This window comes from Athene cunicularia (assembly GCF_003259725.1).
Source record: "Athene cunicularia isolate RWA chromosome 17 unlocalized genomic scaffold, athCun1 chr17_part1, whole genome shotgun sequence".
Lineage (NCBI taxonomy): Eukaryota > Metazoa > Chordata > Aves > Strigiformes > Strigidae > Athene > Athene cunicularia.
This window is the reverse complement of record NW_020799122.1, coordinates 2220269-2239712: the sequence shown is the minus strand read 5'-3', so window position 1 is coordinate 2239712 and position 19444 is coordinate 2220269. Positions and strand designations below refer to the sequence as shown.

The following is a 19444-nucleotide window of genomic DNA, read 5'->3' as shown; positions in this document are numbered from 1 at the left end:
TTTTTTTTTTTTTTCTTTCTCGTCCAGATTCTGCCTCCAGACTTAAGCAAAATCCCAGCGATAAAAATCAAAACCTGTATCCCCACCCTCCTTCCACCGTGGAAACTCGTGAGTCTCCGGTGCAGCCGGGGAGCCCCCGTGTTTCAGGTGGTGGCGCGTAGCGGGGGGCTCCGGGTCACGGTAACAGCAGCTCTCGGTGCTGGTTTTGCTTGTGCCTCCTCGACGGTTCCCCCGGTGGTTTGGGGGGGGCCCTACGATCCCTGCTTGCCCCGGAGAGGGGTGCTGTGAGAGTGACTAGTCCCCAGGGCCGCGCCGGGGTCTGAGCTCAGATGGGAGCGGTGGCCCCGTGACCGCGTCGGGTGTCTGTTTGTGCTGGTTTAGGCTGGTGTGATAAGAAAAGGTAATTTTTTAATATAAATTGCCCATTTCTGTTAAAAGCGAGACACTGGTGCCATCCTGCTTTTGGCAGAGAGGGGGCAAGTTGCTTCCTTGGCTTCTTGGCAGCATGTTTGATTACTGAAACTCGAGTACGTTTCTGATCACTTTTTGCTTCTTGTCCTTGATGCATTTCGCTTGGTTTTGCAGTTTCTCTCATCTCGAGCATTACAGACGCGGTCAGTGCCCTTGCTGGTTGTGCCGTGCTGGACTTTCAGGTTGTCACTGACAAACTTTGCAGTGGCACGTTGTTAAACAAACAAATGCCCACACTCGGTGAATGTCACAGGTTAAAATCATCCTTCAGGTTCGCTCTGGCAAAAACAACATTTGGAATCTGGTATGAGCTGACAGAGTCCTTTTGAACGTAATTAATTCTGCTGTCGGTTAAAACTGAGAACAGTCTAAAAACAAGGGCAGGCATTAATAAGTTTAATTACATGTCCTTTGTGTTGCTCAGCGAAGGTGTTGCGTTAGTGAGGTAACATGTGACAGCAGCTTCCCCTCGTGAGCGCGCTGAGTTCCCAGCACCCTGCTGCCCGGAGAGCCCCAAAGGCTGCAGCGCACCCACCTCCGCTTCACCCCCCCGGCACTGCCAGGGCAGAGATCAGCCACCGGCCTTCAGAAATCTGCGGGAGAGAGTTCAGGATAGCAGAGCACGGAGAAGGATATGGTGCATGCTGAGACTTCATCCACGCGTCCTGTCCTACAGGGGAAAAAAAAAAAAACAAAAAACCATCTTCTGGAAGCGTGCAAGTTCTCTTGTGCTGCTGTTGTTGGTTATTCCCATAACATCACTTTCGTGTTTATTTGTTAAATTGAGGCAGGATGAGACGTCGAGGAGGAACGGCTGAGAAGTCCCAGCAGTGGTCAGGGGTTAGCGGGAAGTCAGCACCAGGCAGGGGGGTGACACAGACACTGCTAAGCGAGGCAAGGAGAGCCCTTGGGGGAGACTTGCTGTGTAGGGGAGCCTGGTTTGCATCTACCGTGGAAAGAAATGCAGCCATCGGGCCAGTGTGGGCTCTGCAGCCAGCGTGTCCCGGTTTGTAACTGGGAGCCCCAGGTGGGACGGCCCGCGCATGGCGGAGCTCCCCGGCACCCGATTCTGCTGCCCCCCGTGAAGCTGGCAGAGGATGGCCTGTGGTTCGCTCCCATCTGCGACTGCTCAAATCCTTCTCCCATCTGATGTTGCAAATCAATTTGGTGGAGTTGTCTGCTTTGTTCTCGGTCATAACAAAACCTAATCCCCAGGCTGGAGACAGATTTAAATTCTGTCTATGCTGCACGTGGATCTCACGGTCTGTTCCACTGCGTTTGCGCGTGTAGGACCCCCTGCAGCAGACATGTGCTGGAAAGAGGGTAAGGACTGCCCTAAAGACCCTCTTCCCAGCTGGCCACAGCAAAGGACTGTCAGCCCTTGAAAAACTGTGTGCAGGGAGTGCTTCCTAACCAGGAGATGTGTTGCAGAGTCAAACCTGTAATTCAGGAGATCAGGTCCCTCTGTCAGTGGGGAGGCGTTCGTGTCGCAAAGGCCGACTCTCCAGCTGGTGTTAATGGGACATCTTCAGCTTAATGCCTGGACTTGCTTCAGATTTTCTCTATCTGCTTGTGCTCTCAGAGTGGAACAGTAGGAGATTTAAGAAAGGCTCTTTATTTTTTTCCCCATTTTCAGTGTTACATTTTGTGTCTGCTCCATCCCTCTGCAGCTACCCAGCCAGGTTCCCTCTTCGTTTCTGTCTCTCAAAAATACCAGGAAAGTCCACATCATAAAACCTCAGAAGCAGCAGCTGGGTAGTTTCAGGCAGGTGAGCTCCTGAAATGAAAACCCATGGGGTTGCCCCTTTGAGGGCTTGTCTTCACAAGAAAGCAATTCTGGAATAAGAGTGTATGAGTTTAAACACACAAGATCCATTCCAGAATAATTCTGTGTAGACAGGCCCTACATTTCTTCCTTCCTTGGAGCCTCGGCAGAGCATCTTTGTTCTTGAAAGAACACTGAGCCTGGACTCCCGGGCAGCCCCTCCAGTCCCTCTGCGGAGCTGCTGCGTGCATGGTGCCGCTGCTGCAGACGGACAGTTGCTGCCTCCGTTGCTCAAAATCCAGCCTTGAATTTTGTTGAGGAGGGAACGGATTGTCCCTCCATGCTTGTTTCTCTGTGTCCACAAAGTCTTCGCTGCAGCCCACAAGGTCCTGCTCCGATGAGGTGTGCTGTCACAGCCTGATAATACTTGACATCCCTAATTGTGGCTGCCTGTGAGGGAAGCGGACAGAGGGGCATAGCATCCTTCACATGGTAATGTTTTATGACTTTCATTATTTAGAACAACAATCCTCTCTCATTGCTCTTGGGCAGTAAAGCTCTTTCTTTAATAACCAGAGACTGGCTGCCTCTCTGTAGGACTCTCCAGGTCAGTGCCGGTAGCAGTAATGTTATTTCTCTTTAGAACTAATGTGGTCTTTTATGAGATTCCACCCCCCTTCATTTCAACTGAACTTTAGGCAAGTAAAAGGGGATTAGAATAAGGCCCATGGCTAAAAGAACTGAATGTGCTGTTTGGAAAGAGGGTTTCCTGCTGTGAGATGTCTCCGGGCAGCTGGCCGTTCCCACTGTATTAAAACAAAGGTGTAGGAACAGAATTTGATCAGCTCATGTAAGCTGGGACGGGACCTGGAATACACAGCGAGTTATTACAGCAAGAGACTGGATGGCCCCACAGGCAGCGTTCTGAAAAGCGATGGTGGAGAGATGAATTTGAACGAAGTACCGCCGTCATCTTGGAAGTGTATGTACACAGTAAGCGACGGATGTTCCGGGTGAGTTTGCCTGTTAGGATGCTGGATGGCTGAGGAAGAGCAGGAGTTGACAGGGACTCTGGTCTCTGTTGCCGTGGATGCTGCTCCCTGCCCTCACTCGGGGGAAGTACCTGGCTGCTGCTCCTTTCACTGCTGCCCCAGGGGCACTGATGTGTAGTCACACTCCTGTGGGGACATCAGGTTGTTAGGATAGAAACCTGCCTGTGTCTCCGAGATGAAATCCTGGCTGCGGGTGCTGAATCTCGGGGCTCAGCTGGAGGGAGCTGAGCCGAGTGTCCCAGCAGCTGGGGCACGCCAGCACAGCCGCAGCGGTGCCCCGTTCCAGGGTGAATCCGGCCATCACGTTCTGTGCTTAGTATTTCTGCACTTCTTCATCAGCTAGTGGATTTGTTGGTTGGGGTTTTTTTAGCACTTGACAGTCCTTGCCCAGTAAACTTGTCTTTGGATGAAGCCCTCCAGGTCTGCCATGGCCTGATGCAGTGCAGACAGAGCCCTCTCACTCCGAGGGCTTCACTGTCACACACACGCCCAAACAGGGGCAACACTGAGGGGTCCTTCCAGTACGAAGACCCTCACCCTCTGGGTCAGGGAAGCAGCTTGTGGCCTTGGCAGGATCTTTCTCTTACTGCTAACACAAAGGGAAGCCTGTGGGAGCTTCGAGAGGCTCTTGCAAACATCTTCCAGTAAATGGACTCCTGCTGCAAATGTCATTTCACCTACCAAAGGACATGAGAAGTGTTCTCTCCTCTAGAACGAGGTATTGAAATGACAGGACCGCGTGTCATTTGAAGACTGGTGGCGTACAGCCCTTCTTGCACTCCGGGGTGTTTGCAGCCCCCCCTGGACTGTGCCAGGCTGCTGTGGGTTAAGGCTGGGGCCAGCTCGGGGGTGCTGGGGAGGGATGGGGCCAGTCGCCCCAGGAGGAGGCTGTGCACAGGCAGCACTCATCCTGCTCCGCCAGCCCTGGCACGGAGCTCTCTCATCCCTTCCGCTGAGATTTCAGATGAGAGTCTCTAATTAATGACATCTCCCCACTTAGCTCGTGATACACAGGCAGATGCTGGGCCTTTTAGGGCTGGTTTGAGACCTGCAGCGCTCCCTGCGTACAGTGCAGCATCTGGTGAAAAATGTTTCTGTTTCTGACCTGGGTTGGATCTGAGCGGCCATTCAGGAGTAAAAGACATCATGGGAGCAGGTCCTGCCGAGGCAAGAATCTGACAAATAACCTCCTGCCTAAGAAAAATCCCGTTAATTTTAGGATTCCCAGAGGCATACGGCAGAGTATGGAGGGATATAAATATGCATTTGCTGAATCTGGTGAGAACATAATATGTCCTGAGAAACTCTCCCTTGGTAATTCTGAGTATTGCACATCTGCACTCCCACCCGTGGCCTTGCAGCTGCAGTAGTTTTAAATGAAAAATAGACTTGTTTTGTTTTAATTTTAACAAAAATTCTTAGGCCAGCGTGAAGCAGTCCGGCTCGGTGATGTACTTGCGTGCGTTGCAGTATGTAGTTCCCGAGTTGTGGGTTTGGATTATCAATATTTCTATTTGTCCACACAAGAATGCAAGTCTCAGCTTGGCTACTTACCTTTTGTAATTTCATCTGTAAAATACAGAAATGAGATTTACCGTAAATGCCTTGATTCTGGGCTTATGGGGGCTTGGTGAGCAGTCTGTATTGTCAGTTCTTGAGCTGCTGGATATTAGTTCTGCACTCAGCATCCAGAGGTAACTTGATCTGTCTGCCTGTATTAGAGTTAATTTACAGTATCATTCAGAGGAAAAGGATACGGACCCTTTTCTGTGAAAATAGTGTAAAATTGCCACAAAGTACTGGGAAATGACTGTGCTCAGTTCCTAAAGATCAATTTATTCACCATAGAGATACGGGGTGAGTGGGCAGTTTAGAGAATCGCTAATGGGATAGAAGCCTTCTGGTACAAAGCCACTGCTTCTGATCCAGCCCAGGGCTGTGCTCACCCAGGGCTTTTAACATTTGAGGGCTGGTCGTTGTCCCCTAAGAAAAGCTTGTGGTGTCATCGTCTGTTTTTCTGCAGAAGCCTTAGCAGGTACCACCACCGCCAGCCCTGGCTAACGGAGATGCAGGGAGGTGTCGCTGAGCCCGCGGGCGGCACCAGGTCCCCAGGCTGGTTATCGGGGGGGTGCTGCTGGTGAGGGGGGGGGGCTCCCAGCTTTCAGAGCCCTCCATTTATCATGCTCAGCTGGAGAACCCAGCTGCGGCCGAGCGTTCACCTGGGCGTTCATCCATGGCAGGAATCTTAATGGCAAATCTAGAAAAGCACCTGTTTATCTGCTGCTGCTCTTTATCTGAGAATCTCCTTTGGCTGTTTTCTAGATCCAGCTTGGCGTGTGATTCACTGGAAGCTATGAATTTTGCATGCACTATTGACATTTCTCTGTGTTTTGGTCAGCTTTCTCCTAGAGAATGGCAAAACTCAGCACACACAAAGCAATCTGAGATACACTGGAAGCATTGTTGTTTGGCTCATAAAATACCATGCTGAGAATATCTCAAACTCCTCTTATTTCTGTCCTTCTGTGCCTTTGAAGGAGGCATCGTACTCTCTTTGCAGACAGAGGGGCATGTGGTCTCTTTAGAAGACCCTAAAGTCTTTAAATGTCAGAGTTAGTGGGAACAGAGCGCGTGTGAGCTGCCTGCTGTAGGAGCATTTTACATGGTGCTACACAGAAGGCAACTGCTCCATTTGCTCTCAAGTTATTTTTTTCCCTTGCCACTTCATGGTTTTGCTGTGTTCTCCCTGGGAGTACCTAGCTATCTTTTTTTTTTTTTTTTTTTTTTTTCCCTTGAGCTCTCTGGTTTTGCTTTAAGAGTTACTGCACCATTGATTGTATTGGCTGTCTCAGAAGCGGTGTGCTGCTTGCTGTCTGTGGGCTCCCTGCTGCTAAATGCTGCCAGTGGGACTCCAGAGCATTTAGATCAATCGATAGGACTATCATGGCCTTATTTTCCACACTATCCCATCCCGGGGATGTGTGTAACAACCGGAGGGAGGGCACAAGCCCTCGGGTTGTTGGTTATGGAGTGTGGATCCAGACAGCGGCTGCGTCAGTGGGACAGACTGTGTGCATTTTGGTGGGGAGAAGGGTACAGAGTCCATGAGACAGATGTGTGCATTTTGGTGGGGAGAAGGGTACAGGGTCCATGAGACAGATGTGTGCATTTTGGTGGGGACAAGGGCACATGCACACAGGGATGCATCTGCCCTGGCAACACGAGCTGCTCCCTGGGCACGCTTGGTGTGCAGTGAGCAAACACAGGTCTGGGGTTTTAGAAGGATCTGGCATTAATTCCTCCCCAGTTGCAGGTAACTTCCTTCTGTCAGTAGGGTCTGGGTGCTGTGAAGCAGCCTGAAATGAAGTAGGATGCTAATGCAATCTGCTACGTGCATGCAAACCCAGCCCTGTGCTGGCAGTCGGAGCTCAGCACCCCCCCGAGCTCAGCACCGGGCGCTGCAGACCCAGGTGCTGGACTGAGGAGCAGGGTAGCTGGGGCCACCTGGTCTCCCTGATCCACTGGAACCACGACACACCTGGAAGGTCTCACGCAGCAGGTGGGATGGCCATTTAAAAAAAAACCTTCTCAGCTCTGCAGAGACCTGCAGTTTACAAACCTCTGGTAATGTGCTTCTGACTGCATCGGAGTTTGGAAAAATGTTTTCACTGAATATACAGCCTGTAATAGAACCTGCTCACCAAATTATAAATGGGACAATGTAGCAATCCCTGCTATTCTGGGCCCGTGGTTATCTCATGGCAAAAAATTCCCAGGAATATTCTGCAGTTGTTGCTAACAGATGTACTAAATAATTTCTCTGGGAAAGAAGGCATCCACTGATACCGTTAAATTTTTCCTCTAGATCCCATCTAATGCCGAGGCTGAAAGAATCACGCTCCCACGAGTCTTTGCTCAGTCCCAGTAGTGCTGTTGAGGCTCTGGATCTCAGTATGGAGGAAGAAGTGGTCATCAAGCCAGTCCACAGTAGCATCCTGGGACAAGACTATTGCTTTGAGGTAAGAAGCCTTTCTGTCTGTCCTGGGGACGGTTCCTGATGTGTGATGGGGCTGCCTGGGGAGCCAGGTGTGGGCTTGCATCATGGGCACTTGCTCTTATGAAACATTTCTGCTCTGAATTGCTACACAGAGACCATTTCATAGGCAGAAAATTACTCCCATCTTTCCAAGGAGGATCGTATCTACAGAATCAGAGCAATGAGCTCTTTGTCTTGTAATCGTTGTTGCAGCAGAGCTTGCTACTGGCACAGGTGCTGAACTACTTAAGGCTGTGTGTTAGCAGAGCATAAATTTGGAGTTTATGTTCATACAGATAGCAGAAAGTGCTAATCCCTACTCAGTGTTCACAGAGACATTATACATGGTCACAAAGTTAGCCTACTGTTGTCAGTGGGAGTCTTGAGGACTTTGTCTAGAAAACTGAAGCTTCACTTGTTCATGTAAATAGAAAAATCCGTAAGTATTTGAATATTTTTTTTTAACATCTGTTGTGGCATGTGGTTAGGTCTGTACTAGCGGGAGGGAGCAAGACACGTACAAACCAGTCTGTAGTTGGATAATTTAATGTAGTATGTCTGGGGAATCGTTTGTCCTACATCATGGATGGCAAAGTGTTATTGCTTATGGCAGTGGCTGGATGTAGAACTGGGAAATGGTTTTCTTTCTGTAATAAGATGGTCAATGCTTGTGTTTCTGCGCAGAGAACATAACCTGTTTGTACTAAACGGTGTATCCATGCTTGGACTGTACTGTAGGGGCTTTCCTTGGGTGGGCAGTGCTAGGTGAAAACAGCCTTGGCAGTGTCCAGGAGGAGTCAGACTAGAGAGATGGAGTTGTTTTCCTTGCTGAAATTAGCACTCTTTGAAAGAAATAAGTTAAAAGATCTGTTTCTTAAAATACAAGCAGGTAACACAAAAACAGTCGTACGAAAAATAGCCCCAAACATAAACTCTGAAGTGGGCTGAGGTATAAATTTTCCAGTGCTGTTCATTCTCTGTAGAATTGAGCAAGTGCAGCAGGTCAGGAGGAGAACAGTTTTGTAAATTATATGGCCTCTATTACATTTCACTCAAGAAAGATAAAATGAAGCTAGATGGAAAATAGATGTGACATCCATAATATAAGAGTTGTTTACCAATTCTGTTCAGCGCACAAGAGCAGAGGAAGGGATATGAACAGTACTTGTAGAAAGTTGACTGAGAGGGAAATTACACAAGTCATGCACTTGCAAGGAGGAAGAAAATTTTATTTTTAAGTGAGTTGGATAAAGAAGAGTCATACAGGAAAAAAGAACATGTTAATTGCTGTTCTGCAAATCCTGCAGAGGAAAGGAAGAATGCCAGAAAACAAAAGGGACATTGATTTGTAGCTGACAGTTACTCATCAGCAAGCTCCAGCGGGAAGGACTGAGGTGAGAGCTAAATGGCATCTTGTGTTAGCGTCTTGTACCTCCGGAGAGCCTCTTCCAAATTCCGAGTGAGGTCAGCACTGAAGGAGTTTGCAGGTCTCCCAGCATCCCTGGTGGGTAGCGGCCAGCGATCACAATCCGCCATGCGCTTGGGTACCGCTGATGGAGCAGAGGGTCAGCGTTGCCTCCAGGCAGCGCAGGGCTGGAGGGACGAGCCTGGGCCCTGGGCTGGGACGGGCTGGGCGGCTGCTGCTGGGCCTCTGCACCCCCTCCTGCATCGGCACATGCAGCTGAGACAAAACCACACGAGCATCTCCTCCTCAGTGCTCGACTGTTGCCTTCGGTCATCGTTATGTCCTGAGGGTCCCGGCCGTGGCCGGTGATCCTGAGTTCTTCAGCGTTGCTTTATCTCAAAGTGCAGGCAGGACTTGGCAAAGACTGCTGCTGCCCTTTAGTGGAAGCTCAGCAAAGAGCAGTAAAACCTGTGGTGGTTCATGTGGGCTGGAACTGGGAAGGCTCTGCTTGAAATCTGCACAAGGCTGAAGGGAAAACAAGCCGATGGCCAAGAGCCATCACGCTGCTGGATGTGGGAACACTGAAGAGGGAGAAGCTCAGCTGGGGTCCTGGAAAAGGAGCCCTGCCCAAGAAATGTCGCGTGAGAAGGGCCTGCCAGAGTCACAGAGACAAGGGAAACCAAGATATTTTCTGCAGAGTGGATTGGGAAGGTGCTGCCGGTTGGTGATGCCACCTTGTCCCTGCACTTTGAGGCTGTTGTGGATCTGTTCTCTCGAGAGATCTGTCAGGAACGGCCGAGTTTGCTATCACAAATGGAGAAGCGAAGCGTTGCTGCTGCTGGGCAGTGCCAGCCGCCTTAACTGCCTTCTCCTTGCGGTGGGCTGGTCGGGCAATGGTCAGTGCCTAGGAAGCAGCTTCCATTGCCACGGCCTGGGGTCTGTTCGTGACCACTTGTGCAAGGTACGGCGTGCCACGGGCCATCCTCCCCCGAGCTGCAGCAGCCTCGTGGCTCGGGGAACAAGATGGCAGGATCTGACATGGCTGCAGATGGAGTCGCGCTGAAGAGGGCAGGTTCAGAGAGGGAACTGGCAGCACACCCGAACGGAGACAAAAGCGAGAGGTGCCAAAGCCATCTGCAGTGGAAGAAAACCAAGCGGCTCGTTTGGAGGCAGCTAGCTGTGTGAAGGTGCAATTGGTTCTCTCCTTTAGCTCGACCGACCTGCATTAAGACGTGCCGAGGCTGGCTGCTCAGCTCTGCTCCCCCTCAGCTGGGCTCTGCCGGGGGTGAGGAGAGTCAGCAGTAATGCACTGCTTTTCCAAATGCTGCATTTGGCTTTTTCTGCTTATTTAGTTCCGTGAAACTTGCCTTTTTTCTGTCTTGCTGAGTACTTGGCAGTCGGTATTTACTTGTTTTCTTCATTGATTTTTTTAAAAAAAGTTACTCAACATCATCTTCTTTCTCCTTATGAGACTTCCCAGTCAGCATAATCATCTAGTGCCACAGCATATGCTGCGTGTGCTGAATATACAGTGGGCATCTTAGTCCAGTAACGGAGACTCAGCATCCAGACCCCCAGCGCCTGTTCCTGGCTCTGCTGTTTGTGGGCTCCAGGTGCCTCCGGCCGGGCAGGGGTGTCAGGACTGAAGGGTTCTGTACCCTCTTGACAGACCGGAGTCTCGTCCTGTCACACAGCTCGTGTCTGGCCTGTTGGCAGGACGTAGCTGAGGGATGCGGAGCAGGGGAAAGAAAAACTGTAGTTGCTCCAGTACAACTGAAACCATGTCACCTCCTCCTGGCCTTGCCTGAGCAAGGAAGAATTCAGTGGAGCTAAATGTAGCACTGCTAAATTTAATCCAGCTGTGCAAATGCTCGCTGTTGCTCGCGTGGCCCTTCAGACACCCCGAGCAGTCGTCACGGGTCTGTGGGGCTGGCCCAGGCAGCGCTGGTTTGCCCCCTGCACTTGGTTCTGGGGGTATTTACCAGCCTGAGCCTCGGCTTTTCCTCGTAAAATCTTTGGACGACTTTCAGTAAAGCAGCTTCAGTACCTCAGATGCCTTCTCTGTTGTTACTCCAGTGAGATTCCTTCAAGTGTACTTTGAGGAACCTGTGCTGGACCGAAGACATTCTTAAAATGACAAGATTTTGTCTGATTTAAGAGATCACCCATCCGAGGACTGGGGATAATGAATGCGAATAAGTAACGTTTTAGAAATTGATGAATTTTATTAGTTGAGTTTATCCTGTACATTAATAGTATACTAACATATCCATAAGACCTGATAAGACCAGAATACTCTCTTTATCAAGATAATTAATACTCATGAAGATCATTAATGCCATATGACGTTTAGGTCAGAGCTCAAAGCTGGGATGTTATTGCAGATCAGGGGAAAATTACATTTTTGGTCACACATGGTAGCTATGACCTTCAACTCCCATCAGATCACAAGGGCTTCATATCTGACACATGAGGATTTTCCCCTTCTCTCTCTTAAGTATGACAGTTACAGTTTCTTTAGGTTTTGAGTGATTAGTTAATCGGTAATTGTTTTGGAATTGAATCATAAATTTTACCGTGATAACTCAATGATAATATGTTGACTTAAATGTGGCAAGAAAATACATTAGATATTCAGCCTAACAGATAGCTGGTGAAAACCTGACAGTTAACAGATTCAGTAGAAGGACAGCTAAATTGCATGCTTATTTATTTGGATATGAATCTTCTAGGCAGCTGTGGGGTCCATGTGTGTCACCGAGGAGAACTTGGCTTTCAGAGAGCATCTTTCAACAGCAATCAAAGAAGTCATAATTCTCTTTCATGGAAGAGCTTCCAAGTTTCCTACCAAATTCTCTGGGTCTGAGAACATTGGTTCCAAATGCATTTGTATACCAAACTGCTATCAAAACAAAAGAGCTAACCAAAAAGCTAGATGAGAAATGGCCTTTGAGGCAACGGACTGATGGTGTAGTTTACTGAAAGCTGTATTTGACTTAGTCCATCTTTATTAACTGATTTCTAAGCAGTCAGTGGGGACTGAATTTTGTGGACCTTAGAGTGTCAGTGGGAGGGTTTTTCCTGCTGTGGCGTACAGAAACGCGGCCGTAACACCTCCAGGGCAGGGTGGCTCTACCAGGAGTGTCAGGATTTTGATGTTTTGGACTTGGGCATGTATGATTTGAGTCTTTCACAGCTGAATTAGATGGGCCAAGTAAGACAGGGCTCAAGGTCTGCATTGTTAGATTCTTGTCTGAAGAATGGTTTTGAAGCCCTAGAAATTCACATTGATCGAGCAGCTGTTGCTCAGTGGTGCTTCTGGGATCTTTGTAGTTGTAATTTGGTGTTAAGACAGTACAGCACCATGTCAGCAGTAGTGCAGCTGTGCGTTGCTTCTCTTTAGGTGTCATCACCAGCCAGGTGTATGGCCATGCTCGGCTTGAACGCCGCTGCAGGAACTCTCACTGAGCAAAGGCTCAAGATGCAAAACTGCCATATGCTCTGGCAGAGCAAGGCATAGGCATCGCGTGTGGACGTGGTCTTGCAAGCGATGCAGCTGTTGTGCCACCAGAAGTCAGTTTGTGAAGGTTCAGGGACGGAGGTTCACATGAGCGTGTGCAGCAGCAAATAGGAGATGGAGCAGGCCAGATTTGTGATGGGAAACTTTGGAGAAGCTGGAAGTACCCTGAAGTGTGAAAGGAAGCTGAAAACGTCATACTGCTGTGCCTGCTAATATGAGGTGTGTGAGAAGGTGCAGAGAACTACTGGCCTTTCAGACCTTGGCTCAGTAACGATGCCAAGGACCTTGGTGTGATGGATAGGAAGAAGTGTTGGGTGCCCGTCGTCCTGGGGCCGCCGGGCAGTGGTTGCTTCAGAGGGCTCTCAGCAGGGTTGAGTTTCCGTGTGGTAGCAGGGATGCGATAACGAACGAGGGGCATTTGCACCACTGGAAACGTCACTGCTGCGAGCATGCTGCTTCAGACCTGGCTACGAAATCCCCGTGGCCAGAGAGTGTCACACCAGTGCAGCAGAAATATCTCTTGGAGCGATGCGGGAAGCATGAGAGGTGCCCAGAGGGCTCAGCAACACTTCACCCGCCATCTCCAGGCCCAGAGCCCCGACCTGGTGCTCCCCGACTGGGGGCTGTGAGCTCGGGAGTGCCCCTGCCTGGGGGAGGGCTGCTGCTCGTACTGCTGCCAGCAGTGGGCTGGCTGTACCTGTCCCGTGTTCTCCACAGCATGGGCTGCAGCAGCAACAGGACACCAAGGGGAAAGGTAGGAATCCAGCCTTTCCAGGCCTGACGCTCTGCTGAAAACAAGGAATGGGTTGTTACTATCACAGGCTTTGGGCTGAATCTGGAGGAATGCCAAGTGGTTGCAATTTATCTTTACTTCACCTAAGGATTTGCACTCTCTCAGTTGTGGAACTTGGTGGTTTAAATCGTCGCATGCATGGGGCCCATTATTTAGTGTTTTCTGCTGTGGAAGGGGAGAAGTAATTGGAATTTGCTTCCATGATTATTTCTGTGACATAGAGAGTTGCCCTGTTTTTCCTCTAGCCTTAGGGGCTGTTGCTTCATGCTTGGGTAAAGCTGTTTACTTAAAAAAAAAAAAATTCACTAGCATCTTTCCTAACTCCCCCTCTCCCCCCACATCACAGTCTGCAGTGTGCTGGTCAAGACATAATCCTGTTCCTTTCCCTGTAGGTGACGACTTCATCAGGAAGTAAGTGCTTCTCGTGTCGTTCTGCAGCAGAGCGAGATAAATGGATGGAAAACCTGCGGCGTGCCGTGCACCCAAATAAGGTAGTGGCTTTGAGGAATTGCCTCTGTTATAGTTCAGTTCCTCGTTATTACATTTTATAGCCCAGTGCATCGTAGCAGCAGGGGACGTATTGTCATTTTAGTGAGTAAGTGTAAGTGTGGGTCAGCCTTTTTCCATATTGCTTTCTTCCACAATCATATTTACAGGCAAGTGCCAATTATTTCTACCCTCTTTTCTCAGCACATGCTGCTTAGCTGTTGCTAAAAATTGATCAGACCTGAAGAATCTTCAATCTTGCTCTGTTACTGATGAGACTTGCCACTTACGTAGGACTTTCCACCTCCCGAAAGCTCTGGGACACATGTCAGGTAGCTGCCAGCAGAGTTACAAGACCAAATAGTCTGAAGAATTCGCATATTGCACTTTCTGACTCTGGTAGTACCTACAGTGTCTGCTTTAGTGATGGAGAAACTCGGATGCCCATTGCAGCAAGTTCTCTGGTTCGATACTGGAACGTAGCTTGCCCTTCTCCAGTTGGTTGAGGTGACAAAGTCATCCCCTCTGGGGTCTACAGAAACAAATGCTTCTCTTCACTAAAACACGGGGACACCCAATATATGGTTTTATGGCCCACAAAGACTAAGCACATCCTAAAATAAAATCTGCAGCTGCTTCCTTCCTCACTACACTGGAGTTAGTTAACAAAGATTGATCAGGACTAATCAGCTTCAGGATTTCACAACTGATGAGCTCAATCAACAAGTCTTTTTCTGCTGATCAGAGAAGACAGAAATGATGGGATCCTGTGAATTCATTCCCAGCATCAGAGACACAGAACTGCGCATACAAGTTAGGTCCAGGCTTGGCGGGTTGCAGAAGCCCTCTGTGTTGGAGTTTATTGTTCCCAGCACAGTGCCAAACGTCAGGATAAAAGATTTCCTTCAGTGTCAGAACAGGAGCAGTGGGGGGGAGAGGCGGACTTCAGCCTCTAGCAGCATGTTCCTGTATGTGGAGTTCAGGGACTCCGGTGCTTTCCGAGCGCAGTATCCTGGTAACAATGGTCTGAAAGAGCTGTGTAAGGTTTGTGTGGTCACACTTACCACGAGAAAAGTCCCGGGAATTGAGTTGGAGCTGGGCATGTCACTGCCGTTGAGATGCAGTGGTCAGTGGAAATTCATTTGGAAGTGTGCCCTCTTCTCAAAACATGCCATTAACTGATGGCTAACTTTCCATCTTTGTTTGAGTTCACAGACAATAAACTCTCAGTATCTGACTTGATATTTCTGTCAGGAATTCAGTGTTCTTGTATAGTTCCTGTGTGTACTTCCTGACCCTACAGTACCCCATTGTGGGCTTCCAGCAGAAATGTTCCTGCCCAGACTCCTAGGCCGAGCAGAGTAAGCCGTGGTTGCGGTTTCACTGAGGGGTTTCCAAACAAAACAGGTTACTGCAGAATCCCTAGCGGCGGTTCAGCTGTGAGTGCTTTATCTTTCAAGTCACTCTTGCAACAAATGTCCCTGGGTCTCCTTCCAGGATGAGGTCAGCATCACTGGGGAGCTCTTAAAGATCCACAGTATCATTTGCTCCGTTACTCTTTGAAAAATATCCAAGCCAGATATCTATTTCTGAATTGTAATGATTCTCCTGTGAAACTCACTCTGTCTCTCATAATTCCTCTCAATGTTTTAGTTGGGTGTTTATGGGCTTCTGCCCTAAAATAAATATCATGAGGTTTTGTAAATGCTTCTTTCCCTGCCAGAGGTGGTTCCAGCCATGGTTGAGGTGACCCTGGGTGTGTGTTCAGATCCCTTTATTGTTGCTCTGTTACATTTAAAGAAAATGTACTCCGCCGTACTGAAAAAGGAGGTGGTCGTGAGATACCTGTAACGTAGCTTCTGTGTTTTGGTGAGGTTCTTTCAGATTCTTCTGAGGCCCTCTTAGCAGTGAATGGGAAATGGTACATTTATGATTTGGAGAGTTTTATCTGCCTTGTTCCTTATATTAATTGGCACCAACAGACATGGAGAGCATGGTGATATTTGGAAAATTAACATAAGTAGTGTTATTATGCAAATTCCTGAGAGCCAGTATTTCCTTAAAATAAAATGTAATTAAGCCTCTGCTCATTTAGAACATCCGAAATAATTAACTCATATCTCCAGTTTTGTTGTGCTAGGCTTTGTGTATTTTTATTGACCTTTTTTTCTTTGCATCTTTTTTTTTTCAGGACAACAGCAGAAGGGTAGAGAATATGTTAAAGTTATGGATTATTGAAGCCAAGGACCTGCCAGCTAAGAAGAAGTACTTGTGTGAATTATGCCTGGATGACGTTCTTTATGCACGAACTACCTGTAAATTGAAAACTGATAATGTATTTTGGGGGGAGCACTTTGAATTTAATAACCTCCCATCGCTCAAAAACATTACGGTGCACTTATACAAAGAGACTGACAAGAAGAAGAAGAAGGACAAGACCAATTTCATTGGACAAGTGAACATCCCCGTCAGCTCCGTCACGGGCCGGCAGTTTGTAGAGAAATGGTACCCAGTGGTCAGCCCCAACCCCGGTAAGGGCAAGTCCCCAGGGCCCATGATCCGCATCAAGTCACGCTACCAGAGTATGAGCATTCTTCCCATGGAGATGTACAAAGAGTTTGCTGAGTACATCACTAACAATTACATGGTGCTGTGCTCGGTGCTGGAGCCCTCGCTGAGCGTGAAGAACAAAGAGGAGATGGCGTCTGCGCTGGTGCACATCCTGCAGAGTACGGGCAAGGCCAAGGTAAGACCCTTCGTCATCCGTACCGGCCCACCGGAGACCGTCAGGAGCAGACTCCTGTGTTGGGTTTTGGAAATCACCACATCACTTGGCCTAGCCGTCATTAATACAGTCTTAATTTTGTCTTTAATTACAAACAAGTTGGTAGCGTGTGCTGTGCAAATTGCTTAATTAGCAAAGAGGGTGGTGGGACCACAAGATCCCAACCAAGTCATTTTTGTCTCCCGGAGGCTCAGGGGCCAGGCTCTTACTTCATAAACAGGCACAGATGTGAACATAAGCCAGAAAGCCGTTTTCAGGGATGAAACGTAAGCAGTGCTGGCTTCAGCGAAGCAGCCCGTGTGTGGTGGGTGTTCTGTGGGAGCCCAACAGGTTCCCCGCTCCCTCCCTGTCACCGTGCCGCGGTGCCGAGCACCCAGCGTGGCAGGAGCTGGACGGGAGCGAGCCAGCCTCTGGGGAATTTCAGAGTAAAGTCCGCCTGCAGACATGTGTGTCTGAATTAGCTCGCAGTTTCGGGGCCTTTCCTGATGCTTTTGGAAGGGAGGTGTGAGGGGGGGCAGTGGTGCGGGAGAGCGTGGGGTCCTGGGCTGCCCCCAGGGCAGTGCTCAGCGTGGGGTTGGTGCCAGCCAGCTTGTGAGTGGCAGAAGTTTAGTTTTTGTGGACAGCTTTGTCTGAACATCCTTCATGGTTGGGAATCCCTCGCCAGATCTGGGGAAGAAGCAGGCCAGGAGGAGGCAGAGAGTGGGTTTTACTCCTGGTGGTGATCTGTGAGGGTACAGGCAGGGTGAGCAGAGCTGGAAGTGCCCTCACCGGAGAGCACGGGCCAGCGCTGAGACTCGGCACAGCGGAGTCACGTCCTTCGTCCCCAGGTGGCATGGCCCAGCCGCGGCGGGCAGTGCCAGCCTCAGGACTGCAGGAGTTCAAGCATCTGCGTTTTTCTCTGTTAATATCTCCCTGAACTCTACAGGGGAGAGCTGGGGAAGAGCAATATTTCCAAGGCTTTTGCAGCACTGAAGAGACATGAGCTCCTCACCTGAGGGGCAGTCGCAAGGCTCTGCTTCCTCCGCAGCTGCCACTGCTGCCTGGGACCGTGGCGGGGTTCGTGGATTAGGTTTAGTTACCATCTGTCGCACAGAGATGTGGCTTGGCCTCCTGGTGTAGTTCAAGGCAGGCAAAGCTCACTGAGAGGATTGCAGGGCTGTGGGCCTGCTAGTGCAGAGACAGAGAAAATACCTCAGTTAAAGCCTTCCTGATCCCAGGCAGGAGTGTCAGACCCCAGGAGCGCAGGGACAGCCCTGGTCCCCTTGGCTGTGTTGCCCTCAGAGGTGACAGAAGGGGCTTGTGGTTCATGGTGTGTGAAATGACGCGCTGTGGTCACACAGGGAGAGCGGTGTAGGCGTCCCCCCCCTGCTCCCCGCGCCGGGGCTCCGTCAGCGGGTGGTTTCTGGGCAGAGCCCTGGGTTCTGCTGGTACCGCTCCTCCCCGCGGTGGGGCCTGTCCTGCCCCTCGCCGCAGCTCTGCCTGTCCGAGTGCCGGGGTTCCTGTCGGAACGACATTGCCATGAAAGACCCTGCCCGTGGCTTACACGGTTCTGGTGCAAAAGGCTTCCAATGTCACCCTGATCTCAGTCACCATGGGGCATCTGCAGGCGTGGCTGAGAGCTGTTGTGACTGCTCCTGACTTTTCCCTCTTCTTGTTGGTATTGGAGAGGCTCCGGAGAGAGCAAGTGTGTTTCCAGACATGTGTCTGCATCAGTGCTTGAGATCCCAGAGGCGCTACACGAGGGACACAGCAAACAGTAAACAGGCTTGATGAATTTCCCCCTAAAATGGAGCTTCTGCTTTCCCTGCCTGTCATCTGCCATCAGCATTAGCACAGGGTTTAGGGAGCTGTCAGAGCCACAGGAGTTATTGGAGCATGGGAATCGGGCGGTGCATCCTTTGTGGAGGAGTTGGACAAGCAGAGAAAGGGAAAAGCAGCAGTAAAGTAAAAAACAATGGGAGAGGAAAACACCCCCTTACCCCTGCTTGTGTGACACGGGTGCACCCCGCCATGACTCGGGAAAGCTGCCCTGTGGCTAAGCACTGCGACCCAGCGCGGGGACACAGCCGCAGGACACGGGGAGGCTGTGCTGGCGTTGCAGCCCCTGCCAGCCTGCCCCGGGAGAAGGACTGAACAGGATGAGTCCAGGCGCTGGTTGCCACGCAGCTTGCTCTCCCGCTCCGTGGGCATCACCTGGCTGGCGCCTTGGCAGGGCTCGGGGCACCCCCCTGGAGTTTCAGCACAGAAACAACAGCCTCTTTCTTCCCAGGTAACGTTCGGGAGAAACGGTTTGTTTCATTTTTCTTTTTTTTCAGTAAGGTGGCTCTGTAGGTGTTTGCATGTGTTGGGGAAGGCAGGTGCCTGCGGGCAGGTCTGGCTCTGAACTCCTCTGGTTTTAGTGCTGAGGACACGGTTCTGTCACCCAGCACCAAACGCCTGCTTGTTCGGAGGCGACACTGAGCAGGGAGGTAGAACACCCATGGCCCCGAGTGGGGCACAGTGGGGTTTGAGATGGGGTTCAGGGCCTGGGAGGAGAACAGATCCCCATGGTCCAGGAGCCCCCCCAGGCAGGCATGGTGCCAGGGAAGCTGGCGTGCTGCTGGCTGAGGCTGGAAGTTTTAGCAAGTGGGGTTGGGTCCCAGCCTCTGCTGGGTGAGGACCGCAGCCCAGTCCGGCACGGCGAGCACCCCGCTCCCTGGCACTGGTGTGACCTTCTGAAGCTTGCCTGGGCTGGAGGTGGGTTCCCAGTCCTTGTGCCTCACCAGGAGCCTTTCCAACGACCTCTCCAGAGCAATTCCCTGCCCTGAAGAGTGCAGACGTGGCAATCAGCAACCACTAATTTATTTTGCTGATAAAGGGGTTTTTGTGGATCTTGGCTGTGTAGCTGACGCTAAAGCAGCAATTACAGTTGGACTGGGGAACAAGTGTCCGGTAGATTATCTATGAAGACTCGTTAGCAGCTAATTGCTCTTGCACTGTTTCGGGCCCTGTTTTCCCGTCGCGATTTGCTGTAAATATGGTGTAATCCCTTAATGAGGCACGGTCGGTTGGGTACACGTGGCCACCCAGAGCCACGCCGCAGGAGCTCCGGCGCAGGGGAGGCGCGATGCAGCGCCTGTCTCTTATACACA

General features: G+C 50.2%; 1 protein-coding gene across 11 annotated transcripts in view; it reads left to right on the top strand.

Annotated features, from left to right (window-relative positions):
- Nucleotides 1-19444, top strand: part of DAB2IP (DAB2 interacting protein) — a 203659-nt gene that overhangs the window by 151455 nt on the left and 32760 nt on the right. For 10 of the 11 annotated variants that reach the window (XR_003399580.1, XM_026860151.1, XM_026860155.1 and 7 more), the window contains 3 exons: nt 7154-7307; nt 13435-13533; nt 15720-16274. Coding sequence is in view for 10 of the 11 variants with exons in the window: in XM_026860151.1 (XP_026715952.1) it covers nt 7154-7307; nt 13435-13533; nt 15720-16274 (808 nt within the window). In the remaining variant the exon portion in view is untranslated. Of the gene's footprint in view, nt 1-3795; nt 3801-7153; nt 7308-13434; nt 13534-15719; nt 16275-19444 lie in introns of those variants that run through there. The other variant, XM_026860160.1, reaches the window with a different exon arrangement.